We start from the raw sequence: 26,219 nt of genomic DNA on the forward strand, positions 1-26,219 counted from the left end.
ATGAAGGATCTCCGATGACGTGACTTGTGAAACCAGGGCTGATTATCTTCCAAGTCCACAACTGCATCATGCGTGGCATGCTTTGATCGACCTAATGTCATTCACATCGGTGAGACGCATAGCCCAAATCATGCCAAGCAGTCCACGAATAACAGACCAATCTTCTCTTTAACAACCTCCAAGACCTGAACGACTTTGTCGTCCTTAAATATCTTTGCTACTAGGTGCAAACAGACCGGTGCGTCCGGTTGTTTCCGCGCATCGTAGTGCTCATGGTACCAGGTATTGAATTCCTTTCGAGGCATGTATGTAGTGTCCTTCGCATCCCGCTTGGGATCGACCTTATTAACAGGGAACAAAATTGGAGGGCAGTCTAACAAATCCTAGATGGATGTGTATTCCCAAGGTGTCAAGCAGTGGCGCGGGTGTCGAATATGCCGAGCAAAGAATAACGTCCATCTCGGGAGCGACCGAGTTCCACTCTGAGGAGGTCAGCATGAGCGATCCATGGCCAATCATCAAAAGAACCTTCGTACCTTGAAAATAAGAGTAGTGGAACATTTCACGCTTAAGGGTCCACTCCCGCACTCCATGCACAATCAGCTCCTCAGCGCCATGAGTGTCTCGCAGCGTGCATGCCAAGAGCGGCAAGCAAGACCCTCCCGAGAGGGCGAGGTTTTTGGCGAATGCCTTACCACCGTCGGGGGTATAAAATCTCGTCTTCATCGCTATGTTCGCCAACTGGTCCTCGTTTTGCGGTGGAGAATCCCGCAACAAATTTGGTTTCCTCGGGTACACTTACCAGGCTCTCTGATCCTTCTCTCTGTTGGTAAGGCTTCCACTCGATGACCTCGACATCGGAGGACAAGGCTTTCAAGCTTTCAACTGTCTCTTGCAGCGCTCTTGCTACTGGTGGTGTAGACTTCACGACACCATCATCCCAGACCAATCCAACGGTAATGCTTTTCTTTCTGTCTCGGTAGATATGAGGTTCGTTATCACGCCATGAATTTTGGTGTAGCGAAGGGTCACTGGTGCAAGGTTTAGCGGCCAGTATAGTCCTCATAAACAGTTTAATTCCTCCTATGGTAGGTGAAAGTAGTCCTAAGGTTCCGAGGGTTATTTAACAGCGGATCACATATGCGGTGCATCCAATCAATTAAACGCGGCCATTTGTTGGCTTGAGGCGGTAGAGCCCGCAGTTCGAAGAGGAGATCGGATGCTGCCACCTGCGCAACGGCCTGGCTTCAATGATGTGAGGTTAATATTAATGATGATGGCTGGTGGCATGCCAATATCCGATCCAATTCCATGGGGGCTGCCATAAAGCGCTTGCAACGCCAACTCAACCCCGATGAACCGCGCACAGATAGGGCCGTATTATGTGAATGAACAGTTCTCCAGTGATGTGACTGCAGGTTTCAAGCGCCATCTATGCTTTTCGTCGATAGTGGTCCTGTTGCTCTGAGCATTGAACAACATACCAAACCCAACGGCTGCGCCTTTCTTGCATACAGTACGACACACGCGTCGAGGAGAATTTTCACGATGTTCGCGTCCTCCCTAATCTTTTGACCAACCCAGACGACAAAGCTAGTCGTGTTGTCTCGTCCAGCAATTCATACATCTGCTTTAAAACTAATCGGTAAGCCTTGCAACGGCCCCATTGGCTTTCCATGTTCGACCAAGCAGTTGTCCAGCTGTTTTCCCGCGAGAATAGCACGCTCGGGGAGGACCTCATAGATGTAATTGGTTTATATAAGGCATATGACATTAGCGAAGACCGGGAAAATGATGTACGGCAAATTTAACCCCTTGCTCACCTCCTTTGGGGCAATTGCTGCACGTCGCAGGAGCACATTTGTGACCGCGGTGGAAGTCAGGTCCCCCGCAGCGCGAGAGACCACCAAATTCTCAGCAGAGGTTTCCGTGATGGACATCCTCGAAGGGGATAGAAGCTGCCGAGGAATCTCGGCCACCCGGTTGGGGAGTCAAGAAGGTGACAAAGGTAGAGGGGAATCTCCACGTGCAAGAGAGCCATCGCGTGTTGCCTGCATCCCCTGGAAAATTTCTCATCAGGAAGGCATCTCTTCGATGGGTTCCATTTTCGCAACGGAGCCTGCTGGAGCTATCGATATCTGCACTTAAGCTTACACATAAAGCAATGCTGAGGCCTGATCTGAACACCGGTGTGACCGAGGGAAACCACATGGGCAGTATCGTGGATGTACAGATATTTTATTTATAACGTCACGTTACATCGTCCTCTTATCGCCATTCCGCAGTGGGACAGCGTTACTTCATTCGTATTCACGTTGGGCCGATATCTCCCAAAGGTAGTCGGTGGGTACTGTTTAAGTTAGCTAATCGCACACCGATCTTCGATACCATCAACAGCCTCAAGGCCGGTTGATCGTCTTGGCACAGGATCAGGATCTCTGCCCTATCCATGCAGACCATCTACATAGCGCAACGTGAAGCAGCCGAACGATCAGGATCCACCGGGTAGTTTCTTGCTAGCGCCCTTTCACTCCAATCAACGGGCAAGCTGTGGGCATTGAACTTCGGCCAGGAATATGCTAATGCATCACACTATCTCGGTGCCTGTGCAAAGAATCTAACGCTATTATGAACTGATAGAAAATTTGTGCCGTACCGCGAAATTGGATAAGATCATGCAATGAGCGAAAGTGATTTTCCTCTCTGCCAACGGCTTCTTGACCCAACAAAAGATCGTCGGGGACCTCCAGTTAGAGGAAGATCCTCGGTCGTTTCATTGTCAAAATGCAGGCTGACAACGCTTCAGTTTATGAGGACCGGGGCGTGTTGCTTTGGGTTGTTAACAGTACATTCATCGGACTGGCGACTCTCGCGGTCATTGCGAGATTTGCCGCAAGAAGGCTGAAGAACTTACCTCTGGCCGCTGATGACTGGGCAATCTGTGTCGCACTGGTAAATACAAACTCTGCCTTTGCTTGGGATACTGGCTGACATTGGCCAGCTGCTTGACTGGGCGTTGTACGGCTTCTTCATTGCATGTATGGGATCCTCTGTCACAACAATTGGTATTGTTACTCACAATCATCGATGTCATCTAGGCAGGGAATATGGACTTGGAAGGCACCGAGAGGTAGTTTCAGAAGACAATATCCCCGTGTTTCTCCAACTGTTGTACTACTTCCAGATTTTCTATATTCTCGGCCCGCCAACCGTGAAGTTGTCGCTTTTACTGCTATATCGCCGAATCTTCATATCATCTCAGTTCCTCAGAATCGTGTATGCTGTCGGTGCAATTATCAGTGTGTGGACCATCATCACGATCTTCCTAGCCATCTTCAACTGCATACCAATCAGTGGGTTCTGGACCGGCCAGGGGCAATGCATTTCATTTAGGGATTTTGCCATCGGATATGCCATTGTGAACATCATCACCGACCTGGCAGTGTGGCTCATGCCCATCCCGAACATGTGGAAGCTGCAGCTTCCGACCTCACAGAAGATTGCTCTGACGCTCATCTTCGTTCTTGGCCTGATGTAGGGGCCCTTCCGCCCCATGAGAGCCTAATTGAGGACTAGATGTGGCTAACATGTCATTTTCGTTAGTGATTGCGGTGCAGCCCTCGTGCGACTCTTTTCATCAGTGCTCGTCATCGGCAATTGGGATGTAACATATTACTATGGGCGCGGATTCATATGGTCCATTATCGAAGTTTCCCTCGGCATTGTCTGTACGTGTCTTCCCACCATGCGCGTGATTCTAAAGATTGCCCTGAGTCGAAGTTTCGCTCGAGGCTTCGGATTTTCGAGTTTGACTCCTCGGCCTCGCCGTTCAAGCAAAAGAGGCTGGGTCCGGGCATCCAAATACAATGAGATCCTGGGCCCATGGAGTGTGCAGCCTGGCGCTGGAAATCAAACCCATAGCGATGTCACCATGGGTGTGAGACGAGAGGATGGTGCCAACGCAGCACGGGAGATTCGAGTTTTGGAAGAGATCAAGGTTGAGCTTCAGCATATTAAAGCACCCTCGCCTGCAGCGCCGTGTTTGGGACCATAATGGAAGACTAAAGTCTGTCTCTACTTCGGCGTCCTGCTGTGTGATAGTCAAATTGCGATCACACCCAGTGTTGACAATCATAATGATGTGAAACAGGGCCAGTGATACACGTCGTCTTCTAGTATTTCGAATCAGACCAGTCAATGCCAAGACGCAATCTCACTCAAACTTAAGACCACCCGAATTTCCCCGGAAGAGCGTGATCGTTGCGCCAAGAGTGTCAGCATCTCTTTCAATGGTCTCGAAAACAGGGTATGCAGAGGAAGTCCAGCGTGTTGGCGTATGGCGTCATGAGCAGAGTTGGTCACATCAGAGCTCACCGTTTCGGTCTGTTTGGTTGTTCATTGGATCGTTTGGTGGACACACTCGTCGTGATTGGGACGATAGCGAGAGATGTTATAGGACTTGGATTGAAGGTCCAGTGGCAGAGACAATACAATGGAACCTTGGTGTGGCTGCGAGATGAACAAAGGGACGGAAAAGCGTTTAGTCACCTGGCCCCACGTGCAAGCATAAGAGCTCTCGGATAAAGCGTGCCGAAGGATGAGCGCCGGCGACAAAATTCGGTAAATGCACAGAAACAAAGACCACGAAAAGACCCCACGGGGAAGCAATGACAGTCGGGAACCTCCGCTGCGGGGACACGGAATCATTCCCGCCAATAATTACATAAATGTGAATGTCCGACAACTTTTTCTTGGTTCTCGGAAATTTCCCCAAGTATGCCCAGTGACAGACATGGGAATGCAAGAGAAATTGTCCGGGCAAACCTCCCGAAACGATGATCACGGCCAGTATCCCGATCAACGCCAGCAACAGACCGAACAAGCGCCCGAGGATGTATCCGCCCGCGACAGTGCAGAACAAGAAAAGCCACCTCCCAACGGAGGTGTGAATTCGTGGCTCAATGTAGCCGCGGCGTTCTGTGTTTTCGTGAATACCTGGTATGCTTTAGCCAATAATGTCGAGGTTCAACACAGTCGGATAGGTATACTGACCGACTGATGAAGGGGGTTAATCACCACATTTGGTGCGTTTCAGGAGTATTATCGAACCGTACTGCTGCGCGACCAATCCTCCTCGGCGATCTCATGGATCGGTAGCATCCAAGCCACTCTGATCCCCATGGTGGGAATGGTCACGGGGCCAATGGTCGACGCCGGATATCTGCGTATACTAATTTTGTCTGGCAGTTTTCTCATCGTATTTGGCATGATGATGACAAGTCTGGCGACCGAGTACTATCAGGTACGACCCTATCTGCAGTACATGCACCCGTATACATCGCATGAAATCTAATCCTAGTCCACAGGTACTCTTATCACAAGCCTTCTGTACGGGATTAGGTGGAGGAATCTCGTACATCCCCGCCATGGTGGTGTTATCCTCCTCATTTACAACGAAACGAGCCGTGGCAGTCGGCTGTGCATCCATCGGGTCGAGCGTTGGCAGCGTCATCTTCCCAATTATGTTTCGTCGCCTGCAACCTATCATTGGATTCCCTTGGGCAGTCCGCTGCATTGGGTTTATCAATCTATTCATGGCCATTATCGCGTGCTTGATCCTGTGTCGCCATCCGCGAAAGAAAACCCGTGCGCGAAGTCTAGTTGAGTGGAAAGCTTTGAAACAGCCAACATTCATGCTCCTATCGGTATCCCTCACCTGCGTGATGCTCGCTTACTACGTTCCGATTTTCTACGTTGCCACCTACGCACGGGTGAAACTGAACACGGAAACGAACCTGTCTTTCTACCTTGTGTCCATCATCAATGGAGCCTCGGCATTCGGACGAACCGTCCCTTATCTGTTGGGCTCTCGTGTCAACACAGCATTTGTCCTGATTTCGTGCACCACTGCATCGGCAATTGCCATGTACACCTGGATTGCAACGAGCAATACGGCGGGATTCATTGTCTGGGCCTGTTACTGGGGTTTCTTGAGTGGGGTCCTGGTCACCGCACCGACCGCCATCGTCGCGCACCCCGTTTTCACCCCGGACAAGAACTACCTAGGCACTCGCATGGGCATGATGTGGGGAATCAGTTCCTTCGGATCGTTGGCCGGGGCACCCATTGCGGGCGCATTGGTCGATCTTGAGCACAAGAACTTTGTTCGGTCCCAGGTGTTTGCCGGGAGTTTGATGGTGGGGGCTGTGCTGTTACAGTTGTGGCCGACTATTGTTGCATTCAGGTACGATCGTAATAAAGATCGAGAGGCCAAGCACTGAAATGGGGACGGGCCAGAATAAAAGTCACTGGCGATGGTCTGCTGGCCTCTAAGCCCTTGTGAGACTACGTTTTATCACTTCGCTCATGAACCATAATTTATCATGTCGTATGTACATACAACAAGACGCCGATATCTATTTTTAATCGGGTTGTTAGAGAAATATATACGAATTTCTAATGACAATTTAATATCCTCAACTGCTGTATTACGTGTATAGTAGCTTTACTATCAATGAACCTATGGGTACTCTCTCAAGTAATTATGTGCTGGACGGACCTGGCGTTTATAGTTAGATGACTACTTTGCAGACAGTATGTATGATATATACTACCATAGACCTACAATTTCTAATATCTAGTTGTGGAATTCGTAACCATTATTTTTAACCTACGCTTGGAATCGCTCACTCTATTTTTAAGCTTATCACTTGTTACTACTTATTCCGGGGTCGAAAACTGCCTTGCCAGAGAAATTATGCTAATGTTACATTGCATCTGTTCCGACAAACTAATCATGCAGCTTGCCGACTGGACGATGGCGAAGTGCATTGGTGAACCACCGGGCGTATCGCCGGGCAGGGGTTTGCCCTAATAAGGCTGGCGGATTGGAGGAAACCCTAGTCAGTTTGGACCAGCGGTGTCTCGCGCCAAACACCTCATTTCCCTGAGATGCAGGGGCCGGATTCTCCTTATAGCCATCTTGTTCCCTGCAATTGTAAGCCATGAATCTGTCCTGTTATTCATCCTCGCTCGCCCCTGGGTCATTCTCATCCACCACGTCCCCGCCCCCGACTCGCATGAATTAGCTATTTCTTGACCACACAGTTTTAACTTGGAGAAGCACAAGCGTCTACAAATCGAGTGTAGCGCTCAGGTCGCTGTGTTACCCAGAGAGTGGATTCATATAGCTTTTGGTCCAAACCCACCTCCGGGGTTTTGAATCCCGACAGTCTGAGGTGGATCTTCATAATCAACTCCGCCAGGATAAATTGAGGAATCCTCGTTTTGGATGTTGTTGTTTCTGGAGGGCATCAACCCTTTAGCCTTCATACAAGCGGCCTTGACGGAATAAACCGACCGGTTTCTAGGGTGACATACGGTCACGGACAGCAAGACGGGCGGGGTCCATGGAGAGAAGGCACAGTGCCGAAGGCTTGAAGTCGCGCGATTCCAAGGCCTGGAATATAATGGAGACGCCGCCGGTCTCCAGTATGTACCTCCGGAGATTGCGCACAATAGCGCAGCAAACACTCCGTATACGATCGAGCATCTTCCGGAAAAGCAGAGTCCGCAGCGTAGAATTTGCGGCCTACCAAGAACCGGTTTCTGGATATTATTCGCGTTAACCACAGCGTTCATTATTGGTGGCGCTATTGGTGGAGGAGTGGGTGGCTCAATCGCAGCGAAAAAGAGCAACAGCCCACCGTCACCCGCGTCGACGACAGTTTACACAACTTCATCCGATCCAGTTACATCTGCTACTCACTCTGAGCGATCGATAACGGCTTCGGCAACTTCTTCTGCTCCGGTTACATCTGGCACAAGTGGCATAGCCGCTAACCCGTGCCCAGGAATCAATCAAACTATAGTTACAGGGTCAACGGGCTCTGCGTTTACGGTTTTGTGTGGTGTTGATTGGCCCAGGGGCATTCAAGCCATGAATGGCAAGGGGAAAGTCAGTGATATTGGTCGCGCGACTGTGTACTCTATACAGGAATGCATCAACACCTGCCTTGACTCCAACAAGGATGATTGCAAAGGTGTAACTTATTCGGCCAATTTGACATCCTCGTTTGATGGTGGACAAGATGGAAACTGTTTCTTCAAAGATCAAGCTGGCATATATTTTCCAGGGGTGGATACCATCATATCTGCTGGAATCATTGGGGGTTAGTGCTCAAGATTGATGTATATTAAAGGCTATGGTAAAATTTATGAAACATTGGCTGTATCTGAGTCACTGTTACAACACCTAATTCACTATGAACTACATGGAGCCGCAAGTATACGTCCTTGTTAACGTTTTCCTTGATCTTCCATACTATACCTGAGACTCTAAGCGCCTAACTTCATGGGAGGTACTCGAAGCCACAAATACTAATGCCACCATGTAGTCTTTTGCCCGAGACTTATGTCGTTGGGGTGCGGGCAGATATTCAAAAAAAGATAATAGTAATAATAATTATTTATTAGCATTGTTAATACCTAAATAAATATCTAGTATAACTGTTTAACAGCTCGTACCATATCCCTAAATGTTCTCGCGGCTTGTTCAATACTTTCAGTATTTCCAACAGTTCACTTGTTTCCGATCAGGTTTTTAGTGTTTCTCTCCAGCGGTAGTACAGCCTTGTATTGGAAAACGAGCCTGGCGAAGGCTATATGCGATGGGGAAGATAGAACAGCATGCGATCTGCCAAGATGTCCTATTAGCAATCCTAGTCCTTACCCCTCAATAGGGTTATTTTTGGACCGATCGACCCTGTTCCCACGGAAAATTTTATTTGAGATCTAATTAACGTTCTAACGCATTTTCCTGGGTTTTTGTATTCGATTAGCCAGTATTGGTTGGCAAAAGAGATCTACTTTTCAGGGTAGAAGGCCGGTCAACTACGTAACAATACTGCTAGCTCGCGATATTTTAACAAAAGAGACGGCTAGACGGCGTTGGAGCCATATCACTAGAGAGGACTAGTGCTTATGCCAACGAGGTCGGCATCCCTGCATAAGAGAACAAAGAGATCGATATTTATTGGGGCTGGCATCTTGGCACACTGCTCATCTTCCAGCTTCTGGCGAGGCTGAGTTGTATTCCGTTGGCGTCGACATTCAGCGTTTGCTGAATTCAGCCTCACGACCAACATCATGACTGTTGGGTTAAATTGTCTACCAACTACTCAAATCTGAGCTTCTCGGTACAGATCGTGGCCCCCCTGTAATAGTCGCGTTGTAAATCACCAAGTAATACTTAAGAGGGTATAATATAGGCAGCCATCGGCATTGGAGCAACGCCAGATCCCTGTAGGAAGACAAAGAAAGACAGCGAGACCCCTGGGAGGGGACACATATTTAAACCACTACCTTCGCCCAAAGGTACCTCTTTTCTCCATACGGAGTACATCCATCCCCTATCCCTGCCATACAATATTACACTAACCATGCCGTACAAATCCCGCTGGCGGATCGATGTCCCCAACGCCCACCTAGCATCACAGCTACTGACCTCCCCCACCGCACCCCTATCCAAGACCGATAGATGTTTCCTGGACGCCGAACGCGCCGACACGCACTATTTCACGACCCATGACTTCCGGCTCTGGAGCCAGCGGTTCGCGGCCGGACTACGAAAGTCGGGTCTGCGCCCGGGGGACCGCGTGCTGATGTTCTCCGGCAACGACCTGTTCTTCCCCGTGGTGTTCATGGGCATCATCATGGCCGGGGGCATTTTCACGGGCGCGAACCCGATGTTCGTGCCGCGCGAGCTCGCCTACCAGCTCAAGGACAGCGGAGCGACGTATCTGATCTGCGCGCGAGCCAGCCTCGACACGGCGCTTGAGGCAGCTAGACTAGTTGGCATGAGCCGGGACAGGGTATTTGTGTTCGACAACACGCTGTACGATGGACAGGGGGTCGGGGAAAAGGGGTGTCGGTACTGGGGGGAGCTGGTAGCAACGCCAGAAGAAGGCGCGGGATTTGCGTGGGACGAGCTGCGGACACCCGAGCTGGCAGATCGGACGCTCGCGCTCAACTACTCGAGCGGTACGACGGGAAACCCCAAGGGCGTGGAAATTACCCACAAGAACTACGTCGCCAACATGCTGCAGTTCACGTACATTGAACACCTTCACCCGAACTATGAGGAGAAGAAGGCTCGCAAACGCTGTCTATGTTTCTTGCCGTTGTACCATGCCATGGCTCAGATGATTATGATCGCCGCCACGTTGGCCCTGAACACGCCAGTGTATATCATGCCGAAATTCGACTTCATCCAGATGCTCGAGTACACGCAGAAATACCGCATTACAGACTATGTGCTCGTGCCGCCGATCGTGGTGGCCTTGGCCAAACACCCGGCGGTCAAGCAGTTTGATCTGAGTAGCGTGGAGGATATAGGGTGTGGCGCCGCGCCGTTGGGCAGAGAGGTCTGTGAGCAGGTGCAGGCTCTGTGGCCTCCGGGGAAGGTGAATATCAGGCAAGGTTATGGAATGACTGAGTAAGGCTTCCTGTCGTTTGTGATACAGTTGGAGATGCTCATGAGTGTCTATAACAGAACCACCTGTTCGATCATGAATTGGGATCCCCGGAAGAAGGGTTTCTCGGCTGCTGTCGGGGAGCTAAACGCCAGCTGCGAGGCGAAAATCATGGCGGAGGACGGGGTGACTGAACTCACAGAACGCAACCAGCGCGGAGAGTTGTGGTTGCGCGGACAGAATGTCATGAAGGGATACTGGCAGAATCCGAAGGCCACCAAAGCAACGAAGACGAAAGATGGGTGGCTCAAGACGGGCGATGTTGCTTTCGTTGACGACCACGGCCATTTTCACATTGTAGATCGGCTGAAGGTGGGCACTGTGTGTGACCAGTATAGAAATTTAGCTGACAATTATGGTACAGGAGTTGATCAAGGTCAAGGGCAATCAGGTTGCCCCCGCTGAGCTGGAGGCCTTACTGCTGGAACACCCAGCCGTCGCAGATGCCGCTGTGATCGGAATTACCACGTACATCCTTCTTGTTTCTCTATGGCATGTCCGTCTTTGCAGCAAACGCTAACGTGAACATAGCAACAACGATGAGCGGCCCCGCGCCTACGTTGTGCTCAAGCCCGGTCAAGCCGCTTCGGCCAAGGATATTGTGCAGTTCATCGATGGCAAGGTGTCGCCCATCAAACGGATCACTGGCGGGGTAGTCTGCGTCGATGCCATTCCCAGAAATCCATCAGGGAAGATTTTACGCAAGACGCTCCGCGAGCAGGCTCAGAGAGAGCTGGAGAAAGGCATCCAGGCCAAACTGTAGACAGACTTCGCAACGCATGGCACTTTCAGTACATGTGCTGTCAACGTCCATACTTGACTAGCGATATACTAGTTTCTTCTGTCGATTGGATTCGGACTTCTGCTCACTTTCAGGGGTAGGCGATGGTTTTGTTTCCTTGTAATGCTCCAAGAATCGAGAAGCGCGGACAGTTGTCCAGTTAGGGATATTCTGTGTAGACGTCACCGTGTCAAATAGATACCGAGCAAGTTCCTCTTCTGGCTCACCGATAATAGAGGATATATGCTGGTTTGTGGCCTCCAATTCCGCCTTTAGAGACACGATGGCTATCGAAGCGGCGAAGGTCGAGCTGATGATACCTTCATAATGGGGCCAGGCAAGTAAGGCTTTGATTGCTCTGAGTCTGAGGGAATATCGCGGGCAATTAACAGCCACCGTATGAAGCCCTGGAATAATTCCTAAGTCCAGGGTAATCGTCGGACGTTCCGGGAACTTGGCCATGTATGCCTCATGGGCTAACAGGAGAGCCTCATATTCGGGTATCAAGTCCTTAGGCACAGGTTTCTTCATAAGACAAGTCTTGATCGCGACGAGCTGACTACGATATTGTAATCGAACGATATCCGCGCTTTGCTGCCTCCTGTAACTCAAACTAGGATAATAGCGATCGTAGAATGTCTCGAATTGGTGGCGGAAACGAGTATATAGGGACAGAAGCCGCTGCTGCCTGAGGCATAACTTGCTGTAATTGGCCTGGACCTGGGCACTGGAAAGCCGCCAGCGATTGGCGAGGAAATGGATACCAGCAAGTAGCAAGGAATTCATATTGCGCCGTACCTCTTCTAGATTGTGGAGGGGGCGAACGAAGTCCGCGTCGGACAGTTCCTTGAGGCCGTCGTTCGCAAATAAGAATGGGCCGGATCCGAAATGCGCAGACTGGACGTCCAACTGCCGAAATGCCTGGATAACGCAATGGGGGATACGCTGTTTCGAGGTGTGCGGTGCCTCCTTCAATATCCGGAGACCACCTTGCAAATGCTGCAGCGCTCTGGTATACTGTCCCAATAGCAACTCGGCGAGAATAAAGAGCAGACAGCATAGCAGTACGATTTCGAGGCGTTCGGGATCCTGAGAAGCACATCGTCGGTTGAGGAGGGCAAACGATCTGCTAGCCTGTTCGAGCGCGAACCGATGTAGGGGTCGCCGGAGGTTTTCGCCTACCAGCAACAGCTTGGTCGTCTCGGAGTCTTCGTGGAGGGCGCTTAGCGCATTCGCGGCATGGTACACGGCCGGGTCGCGCGACTCATCTGCCGAGCGAGTTGCTGCCATAACTGGGAATCGAAGAATCCGGCCAGGCTTGGGATGGAGCGATATTGGAAATAGGAGAAGCACCGTCTCTCGTCCGCGGTCGGCACCCAGGCCAGGCACAGCTCCACTTCTGGAATGCGGCCCAGCGCGCTCTTCCTCTTGACTGGCAAACGGCACAAGTCATAACCCTCGCACTTCAGTCCTGCGGCGGCGCAGTTGTTGCATTGGGTGGGAGCTTCATCGCATTTGATGCGGCGCGCGCTGTGCCCAAGATTAGCCGAGGTTTACCCATGCGTCGGTCGTTTTCTTACCGGCAGGTGCGGCATCCCGTCATCGACCGCCTCCCGCGTTTCCTGCGTCGTGGAGGATCTTCTGTCATTTCCACACCAGCTCACAATCCTGCGCGGGGGAGTCAAGGGGGTAAAATACAGCAGATCTATTAAGCTTTTACCTAAGTTGAGCTCGACTGCAGCTAGGGCTGAGCACATCCTCCCTGGACTCGAGTGTTCCGAAGAGAATCCTCGCTTATGCATGGGTGGATGATCTCATGCCTTCTCCGTGTGGTTCGTTCCAAGCCAAGTCCCCACAAATTACGTGGCGCCATCATATTCTGTCGCGCTAGCGAAACGGGGTTCTTCTTGAATAATTCGCAACAAGCATGTTTGTGGGTCTTGTGAGACTCGTCAGAACTTTTTGAGCATACTAACGTGAGGGCCCTTGCTCCTTGACCTCGCAGCACTATGTCCTAGTACGCTATGCCTGCGCCAAGGTCTACAACCAGTATGCAAGTGGGGAACGCATATAGCATGCCAAGAGTGGAATGACAAAACAACATGACAGGCTAACGGCATTGAGCTTGGTGGTGAAGATGAGCAAGTTCCGTTGTCCTTTCAAAAAAGTGATATCAATTGTGATCAGGTGATCCTGAGTCAGAATAGATCATGTCCAGGTGAGCCCATTGCAGTAATCTACGTTGAAGAGGAAGAAAATTAGCGCAGGTAGCAGAAAGACGAGAGTATTGAAGTAGATGGATTATTCATTGCTATATAAATATCTACGTAGTTTTGCAGATAGAACTCCGTATGCACTGTACGTAACTCGGTGGTGGCCACGTGGAAAGACGAGGAATCCATGTTTCAAAGCCACGAGCAACCGTGGTTCTCATATCATCCAAACAAATACTGACTCAAACATAATCTAAACAATACTGGATATACGACTATATCCGCTGGCTATACGATGTGACCCCAGCTCCTGAGTCTGAGTACGTTCGATAAGGCGTACCCGCACCGTCAATGTCCTCGTACTTGACGGTCAACTCACCTTTTCAAAAGGGCTCATACTACCCTCCCCGGATGAGCGAGTTGACAGAATCACCTCGCACATCTTCTCTACGTTTTGCGTCCGAGATGTCTTCAAACCGTTAACCGGAACGGCTTGTGATAACGTTTGAGGATCCATTCCCCAACGCAATGGAGGCTGACCTGCTACAATCATCCCCTCTATATCTGCGGGGCGACGAGTTTGCAAGGGAGAGCATGTGTGCTCTTCAATATGCGTTTTCGGTTTATGTGGCCGCCGAGAATGTAAGGGAGCCTATTGAGCGCGTTGAAAATCACGCTTATCACTTGTGGGCTTCTTAGCCTCCCCCCATTGTGTACGTCATGCTAGTCTCGCGTTACTTACTATCTACGCTCAAGCGCATCCCACTTGACGCTAAGGTGCATACGAAAAGCAATCACTGCACCGGTTGGGTTAGATTGAACTGCAATTTTCTAAATGCTCATTAGAATGTGCGAGATCCGGTTCCAAGGCTTCATCATCCAAGCCCATAGAAACTGCCACGGCATCTTCTTCAAGACCATAGTATTTAATCTACGCGTGGCGTTTGGGCCATGCAGATTAATTCCCGGTCGGCTAATTTACGCAATGTCCTCTGTACAAACAGATCTTCTGCCATTGGGCCGCGCCTATACAGCTTACTTATCCTGACGGGAAATCACTCGGCAGCGGCCGTGGGTTGCCAAGCGCGTCGTGGACATGTCGTACTGCGGAAGATAGTGATGGGCTCTTACGCATAGTTGATTGGGCGCATATTGCAACAGAGAATGTCGGCCAAGGGCTGTCGCATTGGGACACGAGAGAAGATCACTGGCCTACTCGCTGGTGGATCGTTGATCCCATCTCCGGAGTGGGTCATATTGGTGGATTCCCGGAGCGGCTGTGCCATCGCGACGTACGCTAAGTGGGACGGGATCGTGGAGGATCTCGGGCAGATTGACAAGAAAGATATAGTACTGAAGGCGGGGTTGAAATGCGTTCAAGAGGGTGAGCATTTACCCAGACATGCCAAGTATACATCTTGCTGTGCCTGCGATGCCTCAATAGTGCCGGACAGAACGTCTCCACCGCCCTCAGCACCGCCTGATCCTGAAATGGTTTAGTGCGATCCATGTGCTACGAACAAACCCGTCAAACAGCAAGAATGCGCTTTGTTCTCCTTTTGTTCCTCATTTGAATTTTTGTGGTATTTGCGCTATGCAATATGATGTAAAAAACTATGTAAAGAAGCTAATGAGTTTTACCCTGCTTTCCAGAGCAGATATGCAAATCTAACGATCTATGTGCCGAACGCCTTGACTCAATCAAGTGAAAAATTCTAAAATCAAATCCCAATCGCAGCAACCAGCGCATCCATGGCAGAGCTATGTGTCGAAGCATCCACCTGAGAGACGGGGCCAGCCCAGTCCACACCTAGCTGGTTCTGCGCATTCCGATCGTTTTGCCAGATGCTGGTGGCAGACGCGTTGATTACCTTGACGTACGCATCGTCCGGGGCGACAGAGTGTAGCAGCTTCAAGTTCCGGATGAAGATCCCCTTGAACTGCGTGTCGTTGCTGTCACAGCTGTCTGGCTCACACGACTCATGGATGACGTCGTTCTCGTCCGCCAGATACGCGATTGACGCTTTGGCAAGCTTTGCTGCGGCACCCACGTATGATTCGTTAGAGACTGCTCGGTCCAGTTCGGCGAGACCTCCTAGAACGACCGCTTGGTTGTAAGACCAGCTGTTCCGGCATTGTTAGTCTTCAGGTCCCATAATGCGTGCATGGAATGTTGAATGGTCAACACTTACATTGTTCCCCCGTTGTTCTTACAATCGCTCGATAATCCATCGTTGATGGTGTTGTTTGCGTTGATCATCCCGCTGTCCTTGAACCACGTCCATTGTCGTCGAGCCCAGTCGACGTAGTAATCGCGATCAGAGGCACGGTTGGCCAGATGCGCAGCGAGAGAGAAGAAAAGCTCGTTTGTAATGGCATTCACGTAAACATGTGTAAAATCGGAGTCGATTCCTCCATTTCCACATTTCGATGGCCAAGCTTGACTCTGAACGGCCAATTGTTAGCCACCATTCTTAGCGAAAGAAAAGAAGGAAGTCCGTACCAAATGCTCAAAAATCCCAGCGGCCAAATCCAAGTAATTCTGGCTTCCTGTCACATCGTACGCAGCGATCCACGCAAGTCCCCACCATGCATCGTCATCGTAGGAACCATCAATCCATTGCGTGGCGTCTACAGACCGCTTTGTGCTCACGGCACTGGAATAGTATGAATCATTATTCCGCTCGGGATACGGGTTCGACACGGGCCCGACGCTGAAGGTGTTTGCGAAGACTTCTTTCACAGTGTTGTTGACCGACTCAGAGTCATCGACTAGCGCCAGGTCCGCCAACACTGTCATGCAATTGGCCCCGTTCCACCACCCGCAAGTATTCCACATACCTGTGGATGCGTTATACCATGTCTGCAGCGTGGTGAGAGCGGTTTCTGCTCGGGTGATGGCGGCGCTCTGTGCGGACACGCATGTCGCCAGAAGCAAGGGGGCCAAAAGCGACCGGGATGAGGGCGACATTTTCGAATTGAGATATGGAGGACAGGACGAGATAGGTCAGCAGTCAGCAGCCATGGCTGTGTCCCTGCTTCTTATAACGCCGGAAAATTTCAAAAAAAAAAATAGACCCCCACTAATGCAGGGGCCAAGGGAGACGAAAAAACACGTAAGTGTGCAGGCAACAAGGAACCAGGGGTGCATATGCCCTCAGGCATTCTGGAATCGATCAGATGGCCCTGTCACATCCCTGGTATGCAAAGAATGGAGCAAAGCCCCATTCTTGAAACTGGAGACCCATTCGTGATACATCACCCGATTAGCCGCCGTTATTGCCGAGCTTAAACTTCAGACTTCACATCTCTGCCTGTTCCTGACATTGTACCTGATGGGTCCTGAATATCATTGCCGAATTTGACCAGTGATCCATGGTTGATCGCCGCCAGAGGTTTCGCGTTGCCACAGATCTCCGAAGCGCCGAGCTTTGGGACTCGGCCACTTCCCGATATATTGGTCGGATTTTCAATAGTCACCAGTGATAGACAATGATCATGCCGCTTCTACAAGGTTATCAACAGCTCTGATCGCCAGTATTTAGACATAGACTGAAACAAAGGCAAAACTCACAACGAAAGGGGCTATATTCTCCAACTCTCCAAGGGGTAAATAACCCGAACCTTAGGTGAGCGTCCATGAAATTTGAGCCTCGACCGGATCCTTTCCATGGTTCGGATGAACTCAGTCTATCCTATTGTTTAGACTCGGCTCTCGTTCGCTTTCACAGTGGGTATTGATTAGTTCAGCTCTAGGCTTCTAGACATTCTAGGCAGTGGACAGCCCTATTGTGGATATTCAAATTTTTACCTGAAAATGTTGGAGAACGGATGTTCTCGCACAAAAGTATCGGACAGTAGTTATGTGGCCTTGTCTCTTGCCAATTGTTGGGAAATACGTCTTTATTTCTTGACGGAAGAAATTTGTATTTATTTATTGTTAGTTTATTATTTTTATTTTTATTTAATTTTTTTCACTCATATTTCTTGAGTTAGTATAATACGTTCGCTTATCAAGTTAGACCCAGTCGCCCTTCAAACGGTCCAAAATATATAATCAGCCCCGAAGAATGTTCGACATCCCCACCGAGCGCACCCCCTTCAAATGCCACTAATCGTGCAAAGCCCAATGTCACCGTAGCTAAATTCCTTTGTGGATAAAATCTGAAACTGCAATCGACTTTATTCTAACGTCAATGTAGTATACAGGTCGATATCGGAGTCGGTGGATCAGTCATCCATATCTGATATGACGTGCTTCCGGTATCCGATGAGCAAGGCAATTCCACGCGACTGATTGGCGCCCATCGTATGAAATCGGTGGGCATTCAATCTCGCCTGCTAGATAGCTCCTTTTAAGTACCCAGTAAGGAGAAGCGAAAGTTATTATTTGAGTACGCCCCAATAGTGTCAAGCAGCTTCTATGGCCAGAGACAAGCTTAGGGCCAGGGACGCACGGCTTTCGGCAATTGCGCCATTGAGCTAGCCCAAGCTGTCGTAATGATAAAATACTTATTTCCCTTCATTCCTCGTTACATTGAGGTCTAGATAGACATCATTCAGACTCTGCAGCTATGGTCGTCGATGCAGATGCAGTAGCTCGTCTCGATTCCTCTCAGGAGGGAGGAGACAGGACGGTGTCTCATTACCAGGCTATCTCAAAGGACAGCGATAGACAGCCAAATGGCTACGGTGCTGACGAGGAAAGTGCATTGCTTTCCCCTCCGACCGCAAATGACGAGCGTGAAGTAAAGCTTTCGACTAGTGTCAGCACCATTGTCGCCGTCTTACTACTCGGTTGGAACCCATCTTGACCGGATGAACGGGACTAGGCGACTGACTTGTGATAGGCGAATTTATCTCAAATGCGGATAGCACGTTAGTTATGGCTGCGACGGCAAAAGTGTCGTCCGAATTCAACAAGCTTCAGGATGCCAGCTGGTTGTCGACGGGGTATACCCTGGGGGTATGTGCTGCGCAACCGATGTACGGAAAGCTGAGCGATATATATGGACGGAAAGCGCTTCTACTTGTGGCATACGTTCTGTTTGGCTTGGGCTGCCTTGTCTCGTAGGTTCTTTATACCGTGGTGTTGATCTCATATACTAACAAGTGGTTATTCAGGGGCGTCGGTCGGGATCTTTGGACGGTCATCCTCGGCCGAGCAGTCAGTGGTATCGGAGGTGCTGGTATCATGACCCTTGGCTCGGTTATTATCACTGGTATGCGTTTAAGGATCATAATGGGAGTGCTTGTGACTCAATTGCTTTGCAGATATTGTCCCCCGACGTGAGGTCGCCTCGTGGAGAGCCTATATCAATATCGCCATGACTTTAGGTCGGAGTGTCGGAGGCCCTGTTGGTGGATGGCTTACGGACGCCATCGGATGGCGCTGGTACGTTTGCAAATCAAACCTTTAAGAATTTCATTAACACTGGTTTTGCTCTTGTAATAGGTTGTTTCTACTCCAGATCCCATTCATCGCCCTCGGTGGTCTTTTGGTGATTGCCAAGCTGAACATCACATACCACGCAACATCGAAAGCCTCGATCCGCCGCGTTGATTTCCTGGGAGCGGGACTCCTTGGAGCATCCGTGGTGGCCATCATCATGCTCCTCGATCGAGGTGGCCATGCCTTCCCATGGATCTCACTGCCTTCCTTCCTGCTGGGCGGTGTCGGTATCGCATCACTTATGCTCTTCGTCTGGGCGGAACGCGCCGCAGCCGAGCCTATCTTCGATCTTCGGATTCTTGCCCGCCCAAACGTGGCATCCAGTTATATGGTTGGGTTCCTCCAGATCACCAGCCAGCTGGGCATGCTATTCTCCGTCCCGCTATACTTCCAAGTCACACAGCGCGCGTCCGCGACGGTTGCAGGCGGCCATCTAGTGCCAGCCGTGGTTGGAAACACGGTCGGAGGGCTAATAGCGGGCAATGTCATCCGTCGAACAGGCCGCTACAAGACATTGCTAGTCATCGGAGGACTTGTCGCCGCAATCACCCATGTGCTCATGCTCATCCGATGGAATGGACATACGAACATTGGAGAATCCCTGTATATCATTCCCGGGGGTATAGGCACGGGCATCGCATCGGCGTCTGCTTTCGTCGCTATGACAGCTCTACTAGAGCCCCAGGACATGGCTATGGCGACCGGTGGATATATGCTCATCGTCAGTTTTGCTATGACCACGGGTATCACCATGACCAATACGGTTCTGGGACTTGGATTCAAGCATCAGCTGGAACAGAACCTGCATGGCAGTGGGGCGAAGAAGGTGAGAGTCCTCCACGGTAATCATGGGACTACATGTGTACTGACTATTGTAGATCATTCGTCGCGCGACGTCGGATACTAATTATATTGCCAAACTGGAAGGAAAGATTTGGGAGGTTGTCGTGGGCTGCTTTGTGGCGGGTTTGAAGAATACTTACGGTGAGTCCTTTTCACGACTTCAAGTGGGCGCATTTTGTACTAATGGATGAGTAGTGATCTGTCTGGTTTTCTCGATCTTGGGCTCCTTGATTGCATTAACGATCCGTCATCATCGCTTGTAGAATGCGAGGGTAGAAAAGTGTCATGGATATGGATACTCTGTGAATTGACACGATTATGCTCAGTAGTCCTTCTTTCCCGCTACAAAGTCGGTTTGTTAGTTTCTACAAAAGATAATTCACCGTTGAATAAGTTCCAAGTATCATTGCTCTTAAAGGTAGCGAGCCGTTGGCAAGGGGGCTAGTAAGGGGGTAGACCTCAGATGACCGGGGGGATCCGTAGCTAAGCATCAACTTCAATGTCTGACTTGGGAATATAATTACACAAGCCACAAGAGAGACTGATGGACGCTAAGGTAAGACTTGCAGCCACACTTCGCTGCGAACGGCTTAGTATGAAGACCAAATAGGCGGTATAAATAGGATACCGGCCTTGGAGACACCACACTGAATTTTCATTCTTTGTGCAGTATCTTCCCACTCAGGCTGTCCGGTTCCAAATCCCAGCAACATCATTAGGGTCAACATGATTCTCAGTGGACTCGAAGTCGTCACCCGCCAATTAGTGCGTAACCTACGCCACCTCCCCCAGCAGCAACAGCCATGCGGTGTCGACCTCACTCTACGTCGAGTTTGCGAATGGACCTCAGCGGCTCGCATTGATTTCGATAATACTAAGCGGCAGGCGGCCAAGACTTCCAGCCTGCCTTTCGACAACACCAGTCACGCAATCACACTACAGCCAGGCGCCTACTTGGTCGATTTCAACGAAACCGTTCAAATCCCGCGAAATTGCATGGGAAGCGTTTTCCCTAGATCATCGCTCTGGCGGTCCGGTGTCGGCATTGTCGCTGGTGTGGTCGATGCTGGATATGAAGGTGCGATGGGAGCTTTGCTAGAAGTGAAAAATCCCCACGGTGTCGTTCTTTACCGAAATGCCAAGCTCGCACAGATTGTATTCCACGAATTGGGGGAAACGGTCGAGGGATACAACGGTATCTACCAATCCTCAACAAGTTCTATTGGACGCGATGGGACGGAGATGACTTAGTGTATGAGGTATGTCTGGCCATCGAACTTTCGTGTTAGGGAAGGGTAGTTATTCCTCCCAAGAAGATGTATACCAAGGACCGAGACCTCGTGAAGGTTTCTCTAGTCTGCTATATATTTGGTTTTATTTATGATATGTTGTGTCTTTGGTCAGAATGTTCATTGTGTCACACGATCTGCCTATACATTCTAGTTTTACTAAGATCTTGGGGACAAAAGATGGGACTGCACAGGATATGAAGTTGTATATGTGGAAGAAGGTCTAAATTAAAAAGCTGATAATACACATAAAGTCACTTGACATATAACTGCTGTATCTTTAATGAAGAAGGTTCAGCGACGGTGGTTGCTGGTCATCACGAGATCAATTGTTGACCTACTTCAACGAAAGTCTTGCGGCAAACATAGGGTCTGTCTAAGCCCCGTCGTCCTCTATGAGCCCTTTGTGCCATTGAGCTGAACAATAGCCTGTTAATTGTAATTATTTGGCCCCTACCATAGCAACCAGTAATAAGCCAAACTGATACACTTACGAACAAACAGCGGATATTGCCGCTGTCGTGACCGGAATTGACCAGGCACTATCAGAATTGAATTTTATCTTTCATCGCTACACTAAGGGTTACCACAGGACGCATGATCCAGTGAATCTCGTACAAAGCATCAGGGAAAATGCTTTTCGAAGCGTGAGCCTGCGAGATCCAGTTCGTCCATGCGAAGGCCGTGACTATGGTCGAAATAATCGAGGCTGCGTAGGCAGTAGGAAGCGCTTCACTATAGGATGCTCTGCCGAGTGAAATGTTTGGCATCAGATGTAAGGTCATGTTGAAACTTACTAGTCGAGTCAAACCAATATCCTACCGTAGCTAGTATGCTAAAGGCCAGCCAACAACCTTAGCTGTACACCAAGCCCAAATCAGGTATCGCATATATGCCTATTGTACCCATTAAAAGCGGACAGTCGCCACGGAATAAATATATTATGACCCCATGATAAAAGTAGCTACTAGGATCCACTTTAGACAAACTCACCCCAGGAGTCGTTACGTTATGCGTCTGTGATCCAAAGCACGAACAGACCCTTCTGCCAAGAAGAGCTATCCCCACAATGCATCATGTTCTGCCTAGTGCTGCCTAGACTCGAAGGACGAACTAGTTAAATTTAACCAGTTTAACTACCCTAAATCCGAAACGCTTAATATACAGCATCCCAGCCTATATCACAGTGTCATATTGCCATCATCCACAAACAATAATGAGCGCAACAACAACATCAGTCACCCCCTTCCTCATGTTCGAAGGCGACGCGGAAGCCGCCCTGAATTTCTACGTCCAAACAATCCCTGGATCCAGCATCATCTCTATTACCCGCTATGGACCCGGGGAAGCAGGCACAGAAGGGAAGGTTTCCATGGCCAGAGCGAATATCGGAGGGTCGCTTGAGGTTATGGCAATAGATAGCTACGTGAAGCACGCGTTCAAGTTCACCCCTTCGCTGTCACTGTTCGTCAAGTTTACAGAAGAGCATGGCGATGATGCCATCGATCGCGCTGTGGGTGCTTTGAGCGAAGGAGGCTCGGTGCTTATGCCGTTGGATAACTATGGATTCAGTCGCCGGTTTGCGTGGGTGAACGATCGGTTTGGAGTTTCATGGCAGCTGAATCTTGAATGAGTCAATCGGGAGGGATTTAGTGGATTTATATGGAATGCTTTTGCTTGACATTGGTATAAGTGTGGAGTGGATATATTTGTCTGCAGATATTAGGATTTGTTTCTATGTGGCCAAAGGTTTCCCGCAATCCTTTGTGCAAAACATACATTAAAGATATCATTACTGATAGCTCCTTTTCAGCTCTCCTTTTGTCGAAAGTAATGATACAGTCACATCAAGCAAGCTCATATCGAACATGACTACTGTCTGCCTCCTTTATGCTACTTTCGCCGGACAGTTCATACACCGGCGTACCATCGAGACACATAACCTCTGGCACAGCCAAATTGGTGCAGCTTTTCTCAGAAGCAGGTGCTGCGCAGGGCCCGCCATGCTCGATGGACAGACGCCGATTTCTTCGTCTTTTCAGGAAGAGCAAAGCTCCAATAGCAGCACCGCAGAAAGGCACTCCTACCCCAACGCCAATCCCTATGGCGAGGGCTTTATCATGCGAGGAGAGTCCGCTGTTTGGTTCTGGGGCATTCGACGGCGAGGCGGAGGGAGTGGCAGCACTAGTATTCGTATATGGTCTGGTCGTCACAGCGCCAAATTCCGTGGGTGAGGGTGTGGGTGTGGATGTAGGAGTAGGGGTAAGAGTGGAGCTGGAGGACGCCTCTTGATTCCAACCGATCCAGAATCGGGCGCTCCAGATGCCTCCAACTGCCTGGTCTTCACTCGAACCCTGTGCGTTGACCAGTCGGAAAACAAACGGTTTAGAGTCGTCTCGAGTGGGGTACCCGACTCTCCATTCGTGCCATGTAGATGCTGTGTTCACTGTAGCTATGGTCAAGATCACTAAAGTATGGTATGTGAGTGCTCACTGCACTTACATGACAGGGCAACTGGATCGTCGTAGTTGTCGCCGTGGACTAGATACAGATTGGTGGTCTTGTACTTGGTTTCCCAACTGATATTCATGACGGAGCCTTGTGAGAAACACCGGGGCGCCCCATTTGGGTAGAAGAATTTGCCATCGGGCCAGATATCAGGTTGCGGAAGAGGCACGGCAGGACATCCAGCGAGAGAGTACTGGGCCAGGAAAGGGACGATCCAGAGCCACGGGAGCATGTTATCATAGAACGGTCGACCGCGCGAGTCTAAGTCTGTTATAGGTGTACTAGAGTAGAGGGGATAGTCTGCGAATATGTCTTGATCATGGTACGATCAGCCACAAAGGCCCACTCATGACTTTAAGCAATCTTTCTATTTGCCACCATGGGATAGTCCGCTCATGCCTGTCTGATATGCTACTGTCGTAGGGCTTAGTAAGGAGGTTGTATTCATTGTGAAGCACGGGAGACAATCCCAGTCAAGCATTGTGCACTAAAGCCGCGAAGCTAGGCAGGGGTCGCGTTCCTCCCATTGGCTCCGTTTCTGGATAGCGCCTACCTGATGGACGATTGCCCTATCAAAAGTATCGAGATGCCGTTCAGGATCCATTCACCATACAAACAAAGACATTGACCGGCGCTTAGTGGTGCCTGCGCAAAAAGGACCCCATCAGCTCAATGTCACTCTATAAGTAGTGGAGACTCCCTCCCTCCGTCCCTTAATCCTTCTGACAGGGTCTTCGTCACCCCCTCGCACTCTTAGCAATGATTGCCTCTCGTTTTCGAAATATCCCCCTGATTGTGGCCCCTGTACTGGCCTTTATTCTGTTGAACTATCTATTCTGGTTTAGAAAGGACGGGCATGCGACAGAGACGGGGTCCATTCAACGAGAAAATAATACCACCGGTGACCCAGCCACATCGAATCCATCTGGCTGCCCAGACCTACCAGGGATACACGACGTTCTGGTGGTCCTAAAAACGGGCGCCACCGAAGCATTGGAGAAAGTGCCAGTCCACTTCAACACCACCCTCAAATGTATCCCAAATTTCGTTCTTTTTTCCGACTTCGAAGAGCAAATTGCTGGTGTCCAAGCGCACGACGTCCTGCGCGGTGTTGACGAGACGATAAAGCAAACACACTCGGAATTCGATCTTTACAATCGGCTACGTGAATCTGGGCGGGCGGGGCTAACAGCGGAAGACATCAACGACGATCCAAGCACGCCATCCGGCAAGCCCGATAATCGGGGATGGCTACTGGACAAGTGGAAGTTTCTGCCCATGATCAACGAGACCCTCAATATTCGAGCCGACGCAAAGTGGTACGTGTTTATCGAGGCAGACACGTATGTGGTATGGCCGAATCTTCTGGCATGGCTGGAGAAGTTTGATCCCAGCCAGCCATACTATATGGGATCGGGGGTAAACATTTTGAACATCAACTTCGGCCACGGTGGGTCTGGTCTCGTCATATCCCACGCGGCTATGCATAGGGTTTCCGAGCATCGTGCGTCAAGACTTAAGGAATATGACGATTTTACCGCCAGTCAGTGGGCCGGCGATTGTGTCCTTGGAAAAGCGCTGCAGGATGCAGGCGTCGGTCTTTTTTTCGCAAATCCCATGCTACAGGGCGATACACCTTGGACCTTCTCACATTATGGACCGAAGATTGACCACCATTGGTGTACGCCTGTGGTAACCTATCATCATATGACTCCGGACGATATTCGAGAAACTTGGGAGTTTGAGCAGAGTTGGTGGGCAAATGTAAGTATACGCTGGCCCTGGCCCAGAGCTAAATGGAAGTATACTTATTCATAAATTACCAGACACAAAGGCAGACCCTTCTGCATGCCCATGTATTCGAAGAGTTCGTCCGTCCACAAATCGGGCAAAGAAAGGAGGACTGGGATAATGCCTCCTCCGATGAGAGCATTGAGGGCAATGGCAGTCAAGAGGACTGTCAAGCGCAATGTGAGAAGGATAGGGGGTGCCACCAATACTCATACGCGCCCGGAAAGTGCTTTACCTCCAAGGTAGCCAGGCGAGGCAGTGGAAAAGCCGGCATGGGCTCTGGCTGGATGGATAAAAGGATTAACAAAACAATGGACAGCCTCGGCTCTTGCCGAACAGTTAAGTGGATTACTCCACGATAATCCTCGCACTCGATTCATGCTTGGTGAGTCAATCAATTGCCAAGCGGTGTCATTGTGGCCTTTGTACATACATACAGTCATCATAGGTTATGGATATCTTAGAACCCCATCTGCAGGCGGTTGGGGGAAACTCAAGACGTACACAGCGAAGATGAAGTTTTTCAGTAGACTGACTCCCTGCCCTTCAGGTCCATGTGGTTTTATGACGTGGCGCGGCCATGAATGCAGTAATCAAAATGGTCCTTCACATTCGGTTCCAGCAGGCCCATCCAGATAGCAGATACAATAGCTGAAGCTTTTAAGGGTATTCACTAGATAGCGAAGAATACTATCACACAAAAAGTTATGTTAGAATCATAATTTCTATTCATATAGTCTTATACTATGCAATAGATATCCAGTTTTATAAAATTGTGAGGGTATGCGATCCAGGCGAGCAGGCACCTAA

General features: G+C 49.9%; 11 protein-coding genes across 11 annotated transcripts; 7 read left to right on the top strand and 4 right to left on the bottom strand.

The window, feature by feature from the left end:
• Positions 1–158: 158 nt before the first annotated feature.
• ANOM_000348 (putative glutamyl-tRNA(gln) amidotransferase subunit A) lies at positions 159–1,940 on the bottom strand (the record flags this gene model as incomplete). Its single annotated transcript, XM_015545606.1, has 6 exons — positions 159–329; positions 379–482; positions 537–741; positions 803–1,031; positions 1,516–1,568; positions 1,824–1,940. Coding segments are annotated over 6 exons (879 nt in total), but the record flags the coding sequence as incomplete, so codon positions are not given.
• An 844-nt stretch (positions 1,941–2,784) lies between these two features.
• On the top strand, positions 2,785–4,054 carry ANOM_000349 (uncharacterized protein; the record flags this gene model as incomplete). The annotated part of the gene is made up of 4 exons (XM_015545607.1): positions 2,785–2,952; positions 3,002–3,038; positions 3,099–3,534; positions 3,604–4,054. The coding sequence occupies 4 exons, from the start codon at positions 2,785–2,787 to the stop codon at positions 4,052–4,054; spliced, it is 1,092 nt and encodes a 363-aa protein (XP_015412197.1).
• Positions 4,055–4,792: 738 nt separating this feature from the next.
• On the top strand, positions 4,793–8,176 carry ANOM_000350 (putative MFS monocarboxylate transporter; the record flags this gene model as incomplete). Its single annotated transcript, XM_015545608.1, has 4 exons — positions 4,793–4,998; positions 5,065–5,302; positions 5,367–6,244; positions 7,393–8,176. The coding sequence occupies 4 exons, from the start codon at positions 4,793–4,795 to the stop codon at positions 8,174–8,176; spliced, it is 2,106 nt and encodes a 701-aa protein (XP_015412245.1).
• Positions 8,177–9,440: 1,264 nt separating this feature from the next.
• ANOM_000351 (acyl--CoA ligase) lies at positions 9,441–11,295 on the top strand (the record flags this gene model as incomplete). Its single annotated transcript, XM_015545609.1, has 4 exons — positions 9,441–10,495; positions 10,553–10,844; positions 10,897–11,000; positions 11,064–11,295. 4 exons carry the CDS (start codon positions 9,441–9,443, stop codon positions 11,293–11,295), a joined length of 1,683 nt encoding a protein of 560 aa, XP_015412191.1.
• Positions 11,296–11,352: 57 nt separating this feature from the next.
• Positions 11,353–12,961, bottom strand: ANOM_000352 (Zn(II)2Cys6 transcription factor domain-containing protein; the record flags this gene model as incomplete). Its single annotated transcript, XM_015545610.1, has 3 exons — positions 11,353–12,712; positions 12,760–12,843; positions 12,894–12,961. The coding sequence occupies 3 exons, from the start codon at positions 12,959–12,961 to the stop codon at positions 11,353–11,355; spliced, it is 1,512 nt and encodes a 503-aa protein (XP_015412190.1).
• A 2,286-nt stretch (positions 12,962–15,247) lies between these two features.
• Positions 15,248–16,514, bottom strand: ANOM_000353 (putative glycosyl hydrolase; the record flags this gene model as incomplete). The annotated part of the gene is made up of 3 exons (XM_015545611.1): positions 16,030–16,514; positions 15,719–15,972; positions 15,248–15,650 (listed from the first exon to the last, which is right to left on the bottom strand). Exons 1-3 carry the CDS (start codon positions 16,495–16,497, stop codon positions 15,248–15,250), a joined length of 1,125 nt encoding a protein of 374 aa, XP_015412189.1. The 5' UTR covers positions 16,498–16,514.
• A 1,586-nt stretch (positions 16,515–18,100) lies between these two features.
• ANOM_000354 (efflux pump antibiotic resistance protein) lies at positions 18,101–20,084 on the top strand (the record flags this gene model as incomplete). Its single annotated transcript, XM_015545612.1, has 7 exons — positions 18,101–18,323; positions 18,377–18,596; positions 18,651–18,748; positions 18,801–18,921; positions 18,982–19,804; positions 19,857–19,962; positions 20,017–20,084. 7 exons carry the CDS (start codon positions 18,101–18,103, stop codon positions 20,082–20,084), a joined length of 1,659 nt encoding a protein of 552 aa, XP_015412188.1.
• Positions 20,085–20,547: 463 nt separating this feature from the next.
• On the top strand, positions 20,548–21,072 carry ANOM_000355 (putative dUTPase; the record flags this gene model as incomplete). Its single annotated transcript, XM_015545613.1, has 1 exon — positions 20,548–21,072. One exon carries the CDS (start codon positions 20,548–20,550, stop codon positions 21,070–21,072), a length of 525 nt encoding a protein of 174 aa, XP_015412184.1.
• Positions 21,073–22,326: 1,254 nt separating this feature from the next.
• On the top strand, positions 22,327–22,743 carry ANOM_000356 (VOC family protein; the record flags this gene model as incomplete). Its single annotated transcript, XM_015545614.1, has 1 exon — positions 22,327–22,743. The coding sequence occupies one exon, from the start codon at positions 22,327–22,329 to the stop codon at positions 22,741–22,743; it is 417 nt and encodes a 138-aa protein (XP_015412187.1).
• Positions 22,744–22,957: 214 nt separating this feature from the next.
• ANOM_000357 (uncharacterized protein) lies at positions 22,958–23,850 on the bottom strand (the record flags this gene model as incomplete). Its single annotated transcript, XM_015545615.1, has 2 exons — positions 22,958–23,556; positions 23,613–23,850. 2 exons carry the CDS (start codon positions 23,848–23,850, stop codon positions 22,958–22,960), a joined length of 837 nt encoding a protein of 278 aa, XP_015412183.1.
• A 527-nt stretch (positions 23,851–24,377) lies between these two features.
• ANOM_000358 (uncharacterized protein) lies at positions 24,378–25,771 on the top strand (the record flags this gene model as incomplete). Its single annotated transcript, XM_015545616.1, has 2 exons — positions 24,378–25,382; positions 25,445–25,771. The coding sequence occupies 2 exons, from the start codon at positions 24,378–24,380 to the stop codon at positions 25,769–25,771; spliced, it is 1,332 nt and encodes a 443-aa protein (XP_015412162.1).
• Positions 25,772–26,219: the final 448 nt, after the last annotated feature.

Source organism: Aspergillus nomiae, assembly GCF_001204775.2.
Source record: "Aspergillus nomiae NRRL 13137 chromosome Unknown contig00004, whole genome shotgun sequence".
Lineage (NCBI taxonomy): Eukaryota > Fungi > Ascomycota > Eurotiomycetes > Eurotiales > Aspergillaceae > Aspergillus > Aspergillus nomiae.